The following is a 19125-nucleotide window of genomic DNA, read 5'->3' as shown; positions in this document are numbered from 1 at the left end:
CACTTTAGATAAATTATTTACCTTGTTAAAAATTCCCGATATTTTTTAATCACTTGCTTATACTTAATTAATGCCATTACTAGATTTTTGTTTACATCATTGGTTGTTTTGATAAAGATTGGCAAAGATTGATCTATTAGTGACGTTTGCCGCAATGCACTCTTCTCTACCTTATTTGACTTATTCCCTTTTTCTTATTTCTTTCTACAGAAATCAGGGCAGTTCCTTTAGTCAGTTGCGAAAGAGGAAGATTTGAAGACTTAAAAGTGCATTTTTTAACTGACGCTGAAGAAAGGGAGAAAGAAAAACTGATGAGAGACTACCTAATGGTGATTGAAATTCCTGTACAAGGATGGGACCCAGGGACAACACATCTCATTCATGCTGCAAAGTTAGTATAAGTCTTGTCCATTTCCAGCCTTATTATTTGATAATCTTTTTTGAAGTATTGTAAGTACCCTCTTCAAAGATGTATAGTGTTAATGTTAAGCAAAACATACATGTTAATTCAGGAAGCTACAAAAAATAGTGAACATAAATCCTGCTCCTGATCTTCAATCAGGAACTGGTAGATTATTTTTTTATAGGTATTGTGTACAGCAGGGGTGTCAAACTGCCGGCCCGCGGGCCAAATGCGTCACACGGAAGCCGCGCCCACCCCATTGTCAGCAATGGCAAAACCGTCCCGATACGTTGTGCAACCTCACTTGACGTTGCGAGTTTGACATGTCTCGTCTACAGCTTTTTTGTTGCTCCTCTTCCTGTAAAAATGGCAGTCCAAGATGAAAACTATCTTAGTCTTTTACTCTCTGAAATTCATCTATCTGAGGGGCAATAAGGATATGCATATACTATTCCTTTCTTTTTCCCTTGTGTATGAGGGTACGCATGGGGGGGGGAGTCAAGGAAAAGTGTGACTAGTCTTTCATTCTTATTATTGATTGAGTCTATATGCCCAGCCATCATGCTTACCTGCAAGAATTCCTTACCACTAATGAAAAAAAATGGTTCATTCATACCAATGTATACATAGAGAGCAAACCTTTTGTAAAATGAGATGTGGATCTACTCTTTGTTCAGATATCAGTATGCAAAGAGGGCCATATATAAAGACAAGGAAGTACCACTGCTACAGTGGGGGGGGGGAGAGAGACATAGCGGCAGCATAAAATATTTGAACGGCAAACTCTGTTCCCTGTTCATGTTCTTTTAACTATATGAGACATTTCTAAGCATCTCTAATCAATCACTGTCATGGCTAAGCAGTAAGTTCAATTAAGGTTTACCTTACGGAAGTTTAGTGCCATTCACTACCATGTTACATTCAGTAAACCATAATGCTCCTCAGATTACCATGATTAGATTGTTGAATGCCTCTTTTCTGTTAGCCTTCTGGAATGACATGAAATAACTTGGAAATTGGAACAAGTATGAGCAGAATTTTTTTTTAAATGCAAATCAACTGGTCCACAAGCAGATCAAAAGCTTTAATTTGTATTTAATTCCTGGAGTGCAGCTAAGAGTTCCATGAGAAGCATGTCCATATGCCCTCCAAAGAATATTGCCCCCCAGCAAGATAGGTAATAGCAATTTAAAGTGACCTGCATGTTGATTAAAACAGCAGTACCATCGCCTTGTCCAGAGTCCACTGTGTCTGCAACGTTTTTATAACTGCATATTTGCTTCGGTGAAATAAATCACTCCTGTTCCTACAACTGTATTAAATTAAATGTCCTGAATAGTATATTATTGTAGATCAGACAGAAAAAGTATCCTGATGTGGGCTCAGCTGCCTTTTATCTGATCGTTCCCTTGACTATGTCTCTGCCCCTTGTCCCAAGGTCATTCCCACATATCATTAAAATTGTATTGCACAAAGCATTGCAGAAATCAAGACTATGGAATATTCTGTGGAATAAATAAACCATAACAAAGGTATTTTGAACCAGAAAAAGGGGCCATAGTTGGTATTCCAGCTAAGCTAGTCTTCCAATTACTTTCTTTTGTTGTAATATTTAGAATTATTTTTAGACAAAACTATGTTGTGATGAGAAGTCATATTGTTCCATAGGAAAGAAATCTAATTGGAGTGAAAAGTGGAGGACCATAAGCCACTAGGCCAAGGGTCTTCAAACCTGGCCCTTTTATGACTTAAGGACTTCAACTCCCAGAATTCCTCAGCTAAGCATGCTGGCTGAGGAATTCTGGGAGTTGAAGTCCACAAGTCATTAAAGGGCCAGGTTTGAAGACCTGTGCCCTAGACCTTACAGTTTGGTCCATGATGTAATTAGGAAGGAATGTTCTTAGCATGCTAAAAGAGGGTATTAAATGTCATTGTCAACTCTTTCCGCAAGTATGCATGAAACTGTTCCACATAATTTCATCTTTTTTTAAAAAAAAAATTCGCTTCCTTCCATAACATATTATTAGTGTAGGTTTTCAGTTATAATGCTATACTTGTTTATGTAAATCACAGGTCTTCCAACTTTCAGTTTCCTTCTAGCTTCTATAAGATCCTTGCCTTTTCTCCCTCCAGTGATATCAATTCCTTGTCCCTTTGCTTTTCAAGGTTGGACGAAGGTAACTTGCCCAAAGAGATTAATCTGGTGGAAGATTACTTTCAGCTGGTACAACATGAGTACAAGCGGTGGAAAGAAAACAGTGAATTTAGTGGGAAGGAAACAGCTGCGAGAAACAGGCTGGAGCTGCAGTTATCCCAGCTATCGCTTATGGAGGCAAAATGTGAAACTCCCAACTGTCCTTTCTACATGTCTGTGAATACCCAGCCATTCTGCCATGAGTGCTCTGAACAGAGACAAAGGGCAAATTTGGTAAAGAGGCAGCATTTCTGGTCCGGCTCAGAAAAGCCCCGGGTAAATAGGTCCAGTTACCCAAAGGATGAGCACCACCAGCCTCCTGCCTGGACCTTGGAGAATTCTAGCACAGAATCTCGTTCAGCACCCCCCACAGCTCCAAGTCTTTTTCTATACAGTGAAACAACGGCCATGAAATGCAGGACCCCAGGCTGCCCTTTTACACTGAATGTGCAATATAACGGGCTTTGTGAACGTTGCTACAGCTGTACAGAGATCAATCCTTGCAATAATCCAAGCGACCCACAGCATTCAAATTGTGTGACTTGCACATCCTGCCTTAAGGACACCAACAGAACCTTCAATGGGATGTGTAGCGCTTGCTTCAAACGGACTAGAGACCCTTCCTCAAATGCCAGCTCTGGCGGTTTGCCTTCAAGCCATCAGAGGTCCTCTTCTGATCCTATTCCTGTATCACAAAGTTTTTTGCAGCATTCCTGTCACACAGCAACCAACAGCAATAAGGTGGACGTGCCACCGTATGTTCAGCCCCAAAGAACGGAACCGAGGACGAGTAACAATAAATGCAGGAAGCGTGGCTGTAATTTTTTTGGGACTTTGCAGAATGAAGGCTTTTGTACCCTGTGTTATTTTGAATATCAAGAAAATAGAGGCAAGTAAGAGAATATCATTTGGTTCTATCTTCCTCTTCCTTAATGAGTTGGGAGGGACTAAATTTTGAATTTGCAAGAGAACATCAGATAAATGCAAATGGAGTATAACAAAATAGCCTTTTGACTAAGACCGAGTGTAGTACATAGCTCTGAAGCCTTTGAAGTGTTGTATTGTGCACATGCAGCCAAGGGTAGAATTTGCTCATCTTGCATTGGTCATTTACCATAATGTTAAAAATTCCAGGGCTGTTTTCCTATTTTGCTGAGATACACAGAACAGCCCTAACTACATCTGTTTATTGTATTAGAGATCATTTTTGTTACTGGGGAACTTTAGATTTTCTGACTTCATCTGGAATTGAAATTCGTAGCAATTGTTAAGTTTAGTAGGTATAAATAGTAGAATATTTTACAGTATAGTAAAAGTAGAAAGTTGATATCTGTTTTTCCTCATGTATCTCATTGCTATAAAAAATGTCACCAGCTACTTAAGCAGTTACCAAAAAAGGCCCAGGGAGTTTTTAAAAATACCCTTCCTAAATTATATGCCTCAGCTTTTCTTCTGAATATGTCCTCAGAATTTACATTAGAGTGATTGTTTTTTTCCTGTTCTCCTTTTATTACAGAGGCTCCCCTGCTTCATCAGCGAAGGTCTCCTGTGACTTCTCCTGTTTTTGAGCATCCTGGGGTCTCAGCTGCTGTCTATCAGAATACCATTTCCTGTCCGGGTCGAGAATGTGTCACAATAGGGAGCACCATGCTTGAGGGATACTGCCAGAAATGTTTTATTGAAGCACAGAGCAAGCGGCTCTACGAAGCCAGAAGAACGGAAGACAAAGTAGTGAGACAATCAGAGGTTAGCGTGCAAATGCAACTCATTCTTCCCAATGTAATCTTGTACCTATCTTCCCAGACAGTCTATATATGATTCCATGAAAGAATCAGCAAAATATTGCCTTCTACTGAATTTACGTGTTCATTGTAGAGGATTCTGGAAGATGATGTGGTATGATAAATGTTTGCCCACTTCTTGGAAAGGAGAAAGAAAGCTTTCTGCTTCTGTTCTTAGCACAAATATTGTTTGATAGAGGTTTCAAAGGGTCATTTTGATATTGCAACATCCCAGTAGTCAGTAGATCGATGGAGATTAGATCATAATAACATGGATAAGGAAGTAGTTATTTGCAGAGGGAGGAGAGGGAAGCTGATGTTTACCACAACTAGGAAATTCACGTTTTACATTAGCCACATGCCAAGTTAATCTGTTTTACATGCAGGCAGTTCACTCATTCTCTATGTTGTAGTCAGTACAGTTTTCAAGAAAATCAAGTATACTTCTTTTTCTTTTTAAATAAACGATTAAAAAATATTCAGCTTCTACGTAAATTTTGTTAAGTATTCTTTTATCCATGGTAGTTAATGAGGTCTAACGTAAAAGCAGCAAGTTTATTGAAGGGGAGACCTTTAACTGCTTTCCATTTAAAAGATGCTTTTAATGTTTTCAGCAAACGGGACAACATCAAGATTTACACCAGAAAACTACACACTCTCAAAAACGGAAATGTGCTAAAGCTTCATGTAGAAATAACTTAGCTTCTAGGAGTGCGGAGGTGTGTCAGGAGTGCTTGCGTGTCAGCCAACGGGGACAGTCCGGAACACCTCCGGTTGAACCTCCAGCCGACGAAGTTCCCAAACAGCTTTGCCGAGCCCCTGCCTGTGATCACTATGGTAATAACAAGTGCAATGGCTATTGCAACGAATGCTATCAGTTCAAACAAATATATGGATAGCAATGCCCTTTTTTTTTTTGCCTTGCAAAAGAAAAAAAAGAATGGTGCTATGTTCAAAACACTTAATTGTCTTGCTATCCACCTGATCTTCAGTCTGGTGAAAAAAGGTGGTTTTGGAGGGAAAACAATAAGCTGATTTTTGTGTGTGTGTGCATATGTAGATATGTAGATACACATATGTATGAATCTGCAGAACTGTGCAGGTTCAAAACATTAATCCTGGGATAGAAAAGCAGATTGCTTCCAGCACCAATGGTGATTGGCAAGACATTTTATACTTGACTACAAAACCCCTTCTTTCCAAAATGTTTTGGATTATGCTCGGTATTGGAATATTTACTTGTATGAGGAAAAAGGATAACGCTGCTTGTTGCATGCTTTTTTCTAATATGTCTCTTGCATTCTGTCTAAATTGTGAGCATTCTGAGTATAATGAAACCAGCCAAAAAACTGAAATGAACCGTTTTTCTATAACAGTCATCAGAATTGTGTGTCTGATTGCTCTGAAAATATTGATGTGGTAGAGCTAAGATTGAACAAAATATTAGGAAGTTGTGGGAGAACTTTTTACAATTTTTGCTTGCTTGTTCTTTTTTTTTTAATTGTTGGCTCCTGCTACATCTGTTTTATATAGGGTTTTGGTTTTTTTTGCAGTGTTTCCAAATAAAAGTTTTATGCACGTAGAGCACCTATAAACCTATACAGTTTGCCCTTGGAATGCTGACTGATGTTTTTCCATTTACTATTCTGTGCAGTTTGAATGAGGGTGTAGTTGCTAAACCTCTTGTGATTTAGAATGTGAAAGAACATAGGTACTTTTAAGTATAACATTTGAGAAGGGCAAGGGGGGGGCAGAGGGAGAACATGGGAAAAATAAGAATTCCTTAATAAAGATATTCATGTATATTGATTGACCTGAAAGCAGACTGACAGATTAGAAAGAGCCTAGTCTATGTTTACTTGAGAAAAAAAATCCAACGGTGACTGTTCTGTATTGTGGATCAGGGGTCCCCAACCCCTGGTCCGTGGACCAGCGTCGGTCCGCAACATGCTAGAAACCGGGCCGCGCAAACAGGCAAAGCCCAATCCATGGGATGCAGACAGCACCTGAAACTACTCCCCCTCCGGTCTCCATAGAACCGGTCCCTGGTGCCCAAAAGGTTGATATAACAAAGATGCTTTCTCTTCATGTCTGGCTTCTACTATTTGATGAAAAGTTTGCTGAACTGTCACAATCCTTTCAGAATTTACTAAAAATTAAGGATGATTTTCTGTGGGTCACTGTGTCCTTACAGTTAAGTCTTAACTTCTGGACTATAAGACTCCCAAAGAAGATAGGCTTGGGTTTTTTGTTTCTGCTTTTTCACATTCACACATCCCTACAATCCTCAGTTGTATTTGACTGCTGATATATCTAATAGTGAGGAAAAAGTAGGCTTTGTGTTGTTTGTAAGGTGGCCACTCCTGTGAAATACTATTTATTTCCACAATGCAAGCGTGCAATTTTGGACCATTATCTCCCATATCTGCATATTATTCTCAGCTAAGCACCAAACAAGAAAATATTTGGAGCTCTGCCACTTAAATCTTCCATTTTTCCTAAGATTCTCGTGCCTTCTCTTGTTTTCTTTCTCTAAATATGGCGGGGATGGGGTGTGGGAAGGAGGGAAACATGTATGCCAAATGCTTGCATTTTGTATGTGTATGTAATCTCCATTATGGGAAACACTGCTACTGTCTCAGTCCTTTGCTGTTGAAATTTCTTTGTGTGATTTTGTGAGCTTTGTAAAATGTGAAGGCATATTTAAATATTTATGTTATTTCAAAAAAAAATGTAATTTTGAAATTTGCACATTGCCAATACAATAATTTGCTCCTTATTATCATTCTCATTTTCCTTTAAAAAAAAATCCTTCTTGTTAATACAGATGGGAAGACAATGAAGGGAAATCCAGCAGCCAAAATAAATTATTTAAAGATTTGTTTAATTGTACTCTTGTGATTGTTTGAAAACATCCCTTGTGCGGGGGGGGGGGGTGTTCATAGATGTGAAGAGCTATCTTTGGCATTTCCTTTTTCCTGAACTTCATCACTGTTTCCTTGCCACCTACTTGTTTCCTTACAAATGTCATTCCTCACAGTTTCTTCAGCAGTTCAACTACTAGCTTTAGGTCCATGGATGCTCTACTCTATACCATTTCTTAGCAGCTTTGCCTTCCTCATCTTTTTCTGCTTCTGAAATAGTTCTGAAACTACTTCTACTCCATAGTACTTCCCCTCCCCCCACTATACCACTTGCTTTCCAGAAAGGGAATTATTTGCTGTTCTCCTTACCAAATTTGGGTCTTTGTCTCCTAGTAAAGACACAGAGATGTCTATGAAGACCAGTGATGCGCTTTCTTGTAATAAATAATATCAGTTGAAGTTCTATTGCACCTCTTCCTTCCAATTATACTCTTCAGCACAGATAATTAAAAAGGATGTAGCCTTCTCTCATCACATATTTTTTAGGGACAACTATCTTTTTCCCAGTTTAGGAGATCTGAATGTATTTTCGTTAGCAATATTCACGGTTCTAATTTAACATTAAATTTTAAAAATCGCATATAAGGAAATTTCATTTTACATTTTACATGGTTTTGTGATTCTACATTTCCCAAAGTAACAATCAGCCTATATATGCCTTTTCTACCCAAATTATTACCTCTGTATTCCATTTTCATCTGTTCCAGGGGTCTTCAAACTTGGCCTTTTTATGACTTGTGGACTTCAGCTCCCAGAATTCCTCAGCCAGGCATACTATTCAGTACCAACTGATAAGTTATCTCAGCTGCTGTCATTGTATCTGATCTCCTAGCCTTATTTTTAATTCACATAGTAATTAACAACAATGCTATCAACATTACTAATTCTATTATTTTTGAGCCTACACTAATTCTCTCCTTTTCCAGCCTATTTGGTCTTTTCTAATGTGGTTCAGAAGCCCTACTTAAGTATGTTGACAGCAAGAAAAGGAAGCAAATGAAGAATTCAGTCTGAAAATTAATTTTCATGGCCAGCATATTATAAAATTATAATTTTTGTAATTATAATTCTCAAAGGCAAAACCACAACAAAACTGTGTGTTGTATTTGCAGTTAAAAATTTATTTCTCTTGACATCTGGTTTCTTGGAGGAAAGGAGGTTAAGGTTGCTAAAAAGGAGAGATCAACAACTAGACTTAAACCAGACACAGCAGTAGAGGAAATGATAACTTTTTTATTTGTAGACTCAGAAGGGAGCAGTGCTAGAGCATCGGTTTTAAGAACAGTTCCATTAGGACAAACATTTTCTCCTTTAGCTTGTATTTCTTGCAGTTTAGTTTCTGGCAGAATTCTAATTTCAGGATGGAAACCAGGTTTATGCCTGTTCATTGCCCTCAATAAGTGTCTTGCACTCCTGAAAACTGGCATGTGGTTAAAAGAAACTGATGTACAAAACTAGTAAGTGGTTAAAAGACAACATTTGACAGTAATAAAACCAGAAACTTCCTCCCTCTCTTCCTTTTCTCTATCACCATCTCTTTTTAAAATATTTAATAAATGTGGAGTCCTTGGTGTTCTCTAAGTTTGGTTGTTTGTTTGCAGATATTGGGTGTTGGTTGCTAGAGAAGATTGTGGGTGGTTTTGTTTCCTCCTTAGCTTTTTGTCTTTATCACATTTGAATGGGGTGTAAATGGTTTATCTCTATGTGTCTGTTCTACATGACTATGTGTCTATTCATCAGTCGGCAGCCAGATAAACAAGGATTAACATCAAATAAAAAACCAAGCAGAAAACAATATCCTAATCAAGGAACTACAAAGAAGAAACTCTCATCCCCACCAACTTTTGCAGGGCAAGCTATTGTACAGTATATAAACAGGAAGCAAATCCCATATTCACTTACACTGATAATGTTACCTAGTTGGGTACTGAAACGTCTGCAAGCAAACAACCAGGCTCAGAGATCACCAAAGTTTAATCCTGAGCTACAAAGATGATCTTCTACTGTAATACACATCTCTCTATTACTGTTAAGCCATTCTTAAACATTACAAAAATGTGATGGATCTCTGGTATGGAGTTTCCTTGGAGATCCTAATCTTGATGGTACCCAACACTGAGATCTGTTCAGTGGTTGATGCTTCAAACCATTAAAGCTGAATTCCTAGTTATGGATATTTTGTAATTGTAATAGTAGTAAAGTTGGAAGGGACCTTGGAGGTCATCTAGTCCAACCCCCTGCTCAGGCAGGAAACCCTACACCATTTCGGACAAATGGCTGTCCAGTCTCTTCTTAAAAACTTCCAGTGTTAGAGCGTTTACTGCTTCTGGAGGCAGGCTGTTCCACTGATTAATTGTTCTCACTGTCAGGAAGTTTTTACAACCACATGAGGATCCTAAAGAAGAAGTATTTTTGTCCCCTATTATTTGTTCATTATTTTTGTTCATCTGTTCATTATTCTTAGAGGGAGTGTCTAAGAATTAAAAAAAAGCTATTGAAAGCAAAGGAATGAGCAAGGCATACAAATAAAGCCAATAGTTTGCTGTAAAGCAGAATGCCTTGAAAATCAGCCTGCTAGTTGCTTGCCTGGTGAAATTAAATTCTCTCTTTGTAGTTTTCTTCCATGCCCAGTTATCTCTTCCCATCCCCTCATCTGCAATCATTGTTTTCCTTCCTTCCTTCCTTCCTTCCTTCCTTCCTTCCTTCCTTCCTTCCTCCCTTCCTTGATAAAAGAGAGTTGTATGCCACATGATTTCTAATGGTTCTCCCCTCACTCCATCTCATCCCTTTCTTAGCTACTTTTGTTTGTTTTTTCTGTTTCTGCTGGAAAGAAGGTTGGAAATTGTGCCTGTAAGTAGGTATACTTCCATGGATAATAATGGATAACAATGATTTGAATGTCAAAGAGAATGGCTGTATAGCTAAGTGAGAATCAGTTGGTTCTGATAATTTTTCTTGGCTGGGCTCTTCTGGGGGAGGTAGGTGTATGTCTTTTGACAGGTATCTATGCGTGCTTGTACACACACACACACACATATACACATGTTTTTCAAGCACACAAATGTTTTATTCACACATATATACTGGAAGGGAAGAGGTCGGGGACTGTTTTTTTTACCAAGATGGACTGTAATATCTAATTTGCTAGACATCTACATTTCTTTCTTTTATTGGATGTCTTAAATTCAGAGTCATCTTCCTCTGTGGTAAATATGGTACCATTGCTTTCACAGAAAGCCCTCCATAAAGACTGTTGGTTACATTCAGGGGTTTTAATTAGACCAACAGGATTTAAATTCAGTTTAAATAGATAAATGAGGGTTCACTTAGCAACTGGAGCAGCTACTAAGGTCACACCTCCCTTTCAGGATCATCACCACTGTTGCCTATGTAGCGTTATTACTTACACCACTTTTATAGTTATTGTTATCGGTTTTGTTTGGTTACTTATTTTTGCTGGCAGAATAATCTTTGCCTAATAGCTAAGTCAAGCTGCTGTTTTAATGTAAGGGCATTACATTAATGTCATTGTAGAACTGTTAGATGGATGTTAGCTAGATCCACAAACTCAGTGCCAAAAACTTGTTGGGAAAAACCACAGAAATCATGAGCAGATACTTCATAAAGGAATAAAAGATGGTGAGATGATGTTGGAAAAGCGGAGATACTCCCATAAAGAGCTCTTTGAAATCTCTCATGTTCTTTTATCCATTTGATCAATAGAAGACAAGATAACTCTCACTTTCTTCCTTTACTGTAGATATTTTGTATGAGTGTGAACAGGTGTGTGTGTGTGTGTTAGAATATATTCTAATAAAATGCACATAGTCCTTGTTTAGCAACTGCCTTGTTTAGCAATATTTCCACTTACAGCAGAGATGAAAAAGGGATGTTATGACCAATTGTCACATTTACGACCTTTGCAGGTCTATAAAGCAAAGAAAGGTGAAATAAGATCATATGCACATTGTGGTTTCACTTACTGGCTGCTTAGTTTCACGACTGACCAAATATCGTTAAATAAGACTACCTGTGGTTGGAAAAGCAATCATACTCCTGGCTTGTTTGAAGAGATCTTCACCATCAATGAAATATTTTCTAATTGGAGCATAACATTCATCAGCTTTAGCTTGATTAAGCCTCACTTATCAAGAAATTTATTTATTAATTTTATATTTATAGTATTTATATAGTTATAAATACTGCTTCTACTTTACATTCTCAAAGGAATTATGATAAAGCAAAGGTTTAGACCAGTGGTTCTCAACCTGTGGGTTGGGACCCCATTTGGGGTCGAACGACCATTTCATGGGGGTCGCCAAACAAGGCTGTCCGCCATTTTTTTCCCCTTTTCTTTGGCCACGCCCCTGGCACCCGGTGATGTATAAGTGTTTGGGGGTCACCACAACATGGGGAACTGTATTATGGGGTCACGGCATTAGAAAGATTGAGACCCACTGGTTTAGACATTCGTTTAATGGTAAAACTGGATACCAGGCATAGCCATAGCTTCCTGTGAGCAATTTTCAAAACTAAGAGGCAAAAAAACTTCATTATTTTGATAGGGTTTTGAGGGAAGAGGGAGAATGGGGGGGGGGTTCTTTATTCAATCCCAAAGTGGCATTCTGCAGTTTATCAAACACAGAGATACTCCCAAGAAGCCAATTTGTGTTTCTTCTTCCTGTTAGAACTGATAGTAAGAGTGGTAGAGAAGGCAATTCTGCTTTCTTAAGAAATGGCTTAACTGACTACAGCAGCGATGAAAAATACTAAAAGAAATTAAAGAGACCTATGTATGAAATTTCCAGATTCATACACTGCTACTTTGGTACTTGGGGGAGAAGGGTGGCATTACTATTATGAATGTAATAAGTGAGCTGTGAATACCACCTACAACGGAAGCAAAATGAGAACATCAGTGCTGTTCTTCACATCAATTCTTTATTCTTATCTGCTCAGTCTTGCAAAGCTATTACTCATATCTCTCACAAAAGGTGTTTCATATCATGCTGAGGTACCTTATGCAAATTACTAGCCTTCTGAATGAATTGCAGATTAAGCATTTTAAGTACACTGGTATTTCCCTGATCTTTGGGGGAAGATTCACTTCGGATTACGAGACAAAATCTCCAGGGTTGGTAAAAGACCTAACACCCCCCCCCCTTGCATAGTGTCCAGGTTTTCCACAACGCTAACAAAATTCCAATTTTCCATAATTAAGGCCACACACCCCTCATCTGGGCAGGGGGAAAGTTTGTTCTTGCTTCCTTTCCTTATGAGATCTGGTGTGGAACAGACACTTAAGATGGATTTTAAATTCTAAATTTTTCACACGCAGGCTTCTTCTTTACTCTGCAAGGCAATGACAGCTCCCCCCCCATACACACACACACTTTTCCAAAAGGGACATAGTAGCAGGAGACAGCTCTCCCCCCCATACACACACACACTATGTTCCAAAAGGGACATAGTAGCAGGAGTAGATATTACTGGACTGGAAGACTCAACTCATTGCTCGGACTTCTTCCCTGTCTATGGATACGGAATTTCTTTAGAGAAGACCCAAAAGATTTCTCAGAGTTTCTCTATCCTCTTCCTCCCTAATTTCATTAGCATAGAGCAGTGGTGTCAAATTCCCAACATCATGTGACGTGTTGTGACGTTTCGTGACTTTTTTGCCATTGCCAGCAATGGGGTGGGCGCACTTTCACGGTCCACTTTTCTTCAAACGTAAGTGACATTTTAGACTAATACACGCCTCTGACTCCCAAGAGTAAAAGTTCCAATCCCAAAATTCTCTAAAGTATTATCATAGCAAACCCCCCCCCCAATTTGGTAAAATTGGCACAATGCGGCCATATACACTGCTCATTTTCATTTTAAACAATGAACCTCATTCCAAACATTTATTCACTTCTATCTTTTCTAGTTCTTGCTCAACAGTCTAAGAATTCAGGGATATCAACTACCTCTGCCTGCCCCACTTTTAAAGGTCATCATTATCCATTTCCACATCCATCCGTACCTGTGCACAACCAGATTAACAACTCATTTTTTTCCAGATGCTCTGCCTTGCTACAAAAGCCTCTAGAAATGGGTGGGTGGGTTAAGGTGCATAAAATCTCAGCAGGGGACTCCATGAATGTGATGCCCCTGTAGTAAAACAGAAGCTGCCTCTGAGTTCAAAGAGCAACATCCAGTAAGGAAAAAGTTAAAGCTCTGGGTATGAACAGAAAACAAATGTACTTAGCTTATTAAAAGTCATATAGTAATATATATAATATATATAATATAATATACAATATAATTTTGTGTCCTGATCAGTGTACACTTGAGGACTTCGTAGTAGCATGACAGAACACTAGCCAGTTTGCTCAGCAAATCTCTCTCTTGGTCCTGCTGAGTCTCCCACTGTAGACTTCTCTTCCTTGATAGATTTCTCTTCTTTGATGCAGAAAATATTATCAGTTCATATCATAAAAAAACAAACTCCAGGAATACCCAAAATCTTGTCTTCTGTTACTTAATGCTTCTGCCATTTTATATATCTATAGTTATGTGTTTTTGTTAGACACAAAACCTTTGGTTGTCTATATGAGTTTGATTTTAGTCCACAAGGAATGGGGGGGGAGAAATCTTTAACCCTTGAGACCACTTATTTATCCCAAATCCATTAGGGCACCCCCTCCTTCCTATATTGCTGCTGTATGCTATGTAGCTCCCTGTGTCAGCCCCCAAACCATAGAACAGTGGTTCTCAACCTGTGGGTCGGGACCCCATTTGGGGTCAAACGACCATTTCACGGGGGTCGCCAAACAACGCAATCTGCCATTTTTTCCCCCTTTTCCTTAGCTGTGCTACTCCCTTTTATTCTATTGGCTTTTGAAAGCCAATAGAATAGACACTCTTGAATAGAGTCTAATTCTATTGGCTTTCAAAAGCCAATAGGAATTGTCCAGGCTGTCTCTGCCCTACTGAGCCCGCCAAAAGTCCCATTCTGCAAATGGTGCTGCACCAGTTGAATAGTCCTCGACTTACGACCGGTTGAGTAGTCCTTGACTTACAACCAGTTGGGGGTCGCGGCATTAAAAAGGTTGAGAACCACTGCCATAGAACAAAATAAGGTGATTCTACCAAGCTGAATTCTTTATTGTTTCACAGCTGTAGACAAAATCTTGCCAGGCTGAACATTCTCCATCTACAATACCTCTATCTACAATATACTCTGTGGATTATTAGGGAGGGGCTGTCATCACCCTTTTTCTTTGACACATAATATCTGGACAGATAATACTCTGCAGAAAACTCCCAGGCAGGATCTCCATCAACTCTTGAATAATTTACTTTAAGGAAGTCTAATGCTAAATCATTGAGTAGTAGGGGTAGGACAAAAAGATGATTCCCTTTTTTTTGCAACATCCAGTAAGGAAAAAATTAAAGCTCTGGGTATGAACAGAAAACAAATGAACTTATATTATTAAAAGTTACATAATAACATATATAATGTAATATACAATATAATTTTGTGTCCTGATCAGTGTACACTTGAGGACTTCGTAGTAGAATGACAGAACACAATTAATGTTGTTAGTTTCTGGCCAAGAACTGTTTAATTTGTACATATTTTAAACTTGTATTTTATATTTTAATTTCATTTCTATTTTAAATTTTATGTCACAGAGTATGCCTTATTTTAATTGTGATGCTGCTGACACAAATAAACAAGCAAATTCCTTCAGGCATCTTTTTTCCTCTGGTTTCACTTCTGAGCTCATTTTTAATGAACCGAGGAGAACAGGAAGAGGAAAAACAATGAATCTCTCTGTATCCTGATACTTTGCTCAAAGCTCTCACTTCATCTTTTTCTGATATACTGCTTAAATGTGAAGAATATGTCAGATGCACAGTATATACTTAGGCAAAAGAGCACGTTCCACCCTCTTTAGCAAATTCTCCCTTCAGTGTCTGCCTCTGCAAAAAGTCTCACGTAGCTGGTTTTCTGGCTGCTTGGTTCCTCCTTCTGGATCAGTTTTCAATTCACTTTTCTTTTCTCTTTCTTATCCTGGCTGCCAAAGCCTTAATCTTCCTCTGCCAATCTGCAAGGTAACTAGGTGATTTCCTCATGGGTGAAACTGACCAGCCTTTTTTTCTCTATGTGTGAGCCAAAATGCCTATTGATGATCTAAATTCCTTAGCAAACAACCAACTTCCCCTCTCTTATTGATAGCTGCAAGGAAAAAAAGCTTCATGCACTTCCTTCTTTATGATTATAAAAACCTTTGCCTTATTCCCTTATATGCTTAGGCCAGTGGTGGCGAACCTATGGCATGCGTGCCAGAGGTGGCACTCAGAGCCTTCTCTGCGGGCACACGTGCCATCACCCCAGCCCTGCCTCCCTCCACGACCCCCTCACCAGCAGCCCTCAGAAGAGAGTCACCCCCGAATGCAGCCCACGCAGAGCAGTGCAGCCAAGGACATGGCAGCCAGGTAGCGGGGAAAAGAATCCACCCTCGCAATCCATCATGCACAGATGATGCTGCAGGGCGCGGGTGGAGGGAGTGGCCACCATGGTGCTGCTGGGCCGCCTGGGCGATCTGCTGCAACGGGCCGTGGAGGCGGTGAGTGGCTCTGCAGGCAGGTGGGACGCAGGGTGGCGGGCAGGGTGGGAACAGGGTAGTTTTGGGCACTCGGTCTCTAAAAGGTTCGCCATCACTGGCTTAGGCTAATCCTTTCTAGATTAACTTTTCTATTTTTTCTTTCTCTTTTCTAGACATGCCAGGCTAAACTACTCCTTCTATCTCCTTTCTCCCCCATCCATATGTGTCTTGCACCCTCAGGTCACCCTTCTGAATTCTTATGTTTTATCCCCCCCTTTGTCTGTCTGTCTGTCTGTCTGTCTGTCTGTCTATCTATCTATCTATCTATCTATCTATCTATCTATCTATCTATCTATCTATCTATTTACCATCATCTATCTAATCTATCTCCTTGATGCAAAAGAAAAAGAAGTTTAGGGTGGAAGTTACTTGTACCTTACAGATTTATGTTTTTCCAGTATATAGCAATTATGTTTTCAGGCATTTAACCTAATATAAATTGGTTAGTCAACACGCTGAACTGTTGCTACAGAAGCCACCTAAGCTGATTTCTATTCACCCTTTTCCATTCACTCAAAAAGTACAAATTTGCAACAGGCCACTTATCTTCGATGCACTGTGATATCCAAAAATTCAGCTAGAATGGTAAAATGTCTCTTAAAGTAACATATTAATAAACAGCAAGCCCAGTGCAAATATTGCCTAGCGGCATTGCCTAGCCCTTGAGATGACCCTGAGCCAAAGACCCACAGACATTCTGAGTTGTCTTTCTTTATCAATGGGGTGAATGTATTCAGTATCCTCATGGGCTGAGTATTCCTAAAAGATGCCTGCTTGATTCAACTCATTGAAGTTCAATACTAAATAACATCTGGGTGGCTGCAATCATATTTGGTCAGCCAGAACACGTGTTTAGCAGCAGTGGATCATATAGCAGTGCTCACAATCACTAACACCCAGTGGTCCTGCATAATTTAGTTGTTCTGTGATAGAAATTTACGAGTCATGAGGAAAATGACTACAATAGTAACTATCCGTTGGCTTTTTCTAATCATTAACTCCAAATGCTAATGTTTTACTAAATGTTTTGTTCCAGAGTATTCTTTTCATTGACTTTGGCTCTGCATAAATGAGAAGCAGTGTAAACATATTTTAGAGCTAAATAAATAATTTTTGAGACATAATCCTTATGTGCTTATTGATCCGGTAGGGCTAAAGTACTTTGAAGAAACTCCAAAGTGCTTTTTTTAAAGACTGCATTTGATTTATTCTAGATGAAGACAGAAAGTAATCCAAAGGTGTGACAGAGGGCTGGTGATGAGGAATGCCGTTTCTGACTGTTTTCAGAGAAGAATATCACATGTTGGAATACCAAGGTAATTGATTTACCTCCCTTGGCTCTTCAGATGAAAAGGGTGATAGCAAAAGTCTCAAGTTTCGCCATTGTTTGCTACAGATCAACACATCAAAAGGATAAAGAAAACAACGACAACAATTAAAAAAATAATAATTACAGTAATATAAATTTATCTCTTTTCCTTTTATTTTGGAAGCTCCCATTGCAGGCTAATAAATGGAATGGTAATACTTCTTTGCAAAATTGTTTGCCTTTCTATTTTAAAACTAAAAAATATTTTGGAAAAACAAAACACTGTAGCCTGCTTACCACACTGTAAGTTGCTTCTCAGACATTCAACTGTACATATTCCCTGACTAAAGGTGACACTTTATCTTGTACGCAGAGTAAAATACTCCTGCCGCACTCTGCAGGATTTTTTTTTCAAATTAGTACTTTTAAAACAAACAGTAGATCTAAGGAAAACTCCACTGAGGTTGATTTGATTTGATTTGATTTAGACTGCCTGATTCTCGGCAGCACTGGGTAGCTTATATGTCTAACAATAGAAACAGTAACATGAAAGAAAAAAATCAAGTACATTCAGAACAAGAAACCCAATATATCCAAAGAAAACAAACGTTGGTTTGACAGTCATCTTAATCTCAGGCCTGGGAGCAGGCCTTGGTTTTCACTTGTAGAATAGCTGCAGGGTGATCCATGTGGATCTCTGGGTTCATGCCTTTCCAGAGGGTAAATGCTGCAGCAGAGATTAGGCGCTGAGGGAAGTTAGCCCAGAGAAAGAAATATTAAAAAGGGCAGAAAAATATATTTTTCCTCAAAAGGACTTTTTAAAACCAAACCTGGCCCCAAATCTATCTCTCTGCCCCAAGCAAGACTTTAGCCCTATACAAATGCAGATATAAAACCATCAGAAAGTTGAAGCCAGAGCAATCAAGAAGACAAAAGAGAAGATCTGCATACCCCACCCAAACTCTAGGAGTCATTAGCCCCATCACCTGGGAAGCAGGATATGATAATAGAATTAAACCACAGATATCAAACACTAGACAAACACTCAGCCTCAAGGTTCATGCCACAGGAACAGGAAACTATTCCAAACAAGGCTAGAGGGGGTATAAAAGCCTACTGCCCCATGTGCTCAGCTCCTTCTCTCCTCTGTACTTTCCTGAAGACCATCTTTCTGCAATAAACTGTAACCTTCTTCCCAAAGCAGTCACCATGTTTGCTTATTTATTCCTGGCTTGGATGAACCAGGATGAAGACCTTACTTCTATCAGTGCATTACCTCATAAATGACATGGTTGAAATGTAGCGACTGGAGGTGTGCCACCTGTGCCCACTCTTAATGAGAAAGCAGAAAGTAGTGGAGCCCCCCAGTCAATTGGCAAGCTTACCCCTGCCTCTAAGGCCTCCAGGCTCTGGTTAGAAGAATGGAGCCTCTGATGCAGAGGAACAGCCCCTGGTAGGAGATTTCTCTTGCTTCTGGGAATCCAATTTTCAAGCTGATTGTGAAGCTGAAAGGCTCTCAAAGGGAGAAAGGGAAAGTCCCCCCCCCCCAAAGGGAGGTTTTGTCAGCCTGTCAGCCTGCTAGGCTACAGGTTGGGATGAAATAAAATAGGAATACACAGTCTTCTGCTCCAGGAGCGAAGAAAAAATGTGTCTTAGAGCAAAGAGACTAAGTCTAAAACTGGGGTGCAGTTGGCACAGAGGGGGCGGTACTAAATTTCAGACTTAGTCTAATTGGAGCAGATAGATTAAGACAACCCATCCGTGGGTTCTCCATCCAATCATGCCGGAGAACTTACATTATGTTATGCCCCTAAGCATGAGGTTTTATGTAACTTCCACACCAGACCGCTTGTCAGA

The 19125-nt window shown here is 39.3% G+C and overlaps 1 protein-coding gene across 6 annotated transcripts in view; it reads left to right on the top strand.

Annotated features, from left to right (window-relative positions):
• TNFAIP3 (TNF alpha induced protein 3) overlaps nucleotides 1–19125 on the top strand; it is a 45906-nt gene that overhangs the window by 11805 nt on the left and 14976 nt on the right. For 4 of the 6 annotated variants that reach the window (XR_005554266.1, XR_005554267.1, XR_005554270.1 and 1 more), the window contains exons 6-10: nucleotides 211–391; nucleotides 2570–3486; nucleotides 4114–4343; nucleotides 4993–5215; nucleotides 17174–17275. Coding sequence is in view for 2 of the 6 variants with exons in the window: in XM_039323082.1 (XP_039179016.1) it covers nucleotides 211–391; nucleotides 2570–3486; nucleotides 4114–4343; nucleotides 4993–5277 (1613 nt within the window). In the remaining 4 variants the exon portion in view is untranslated. Of the gene's footprint in view, nucleotides 1–210; nucleotides 392–2569; nucleotides 3487–4113; nucleotides 4344–4992; nucleotides 7261–17173; nucleotides 17495–19125 lie in introns of those variants that run through there. The other 2 variants (XM_039323093.1, XM_039323082.1) reach the window with 2 other exon arrangements.

Source organism: Crotalus tigris, unplaced genomic scaffold (assembly GCF_016545835.1).
Source record: "Crotalus tigris isolate CLP2741 ecotype Arizona unplaced genomic scaffold, ASM1654583v1 scf7180000017611.44802233496:7321179, whole genome shotgun sequence".
Classification (NCBI taxonomy): Eukaryota; Metazoa; Chordata; class Lepidosauria; order Squamata; family Viperidae; genus Crotalus; species Crotalus tigris.
The sequence above is the reverse complement of the archived record's forward strand: the minus strand, read 5'-3'. Positions and strand labels throughout refer to the sequence as shown.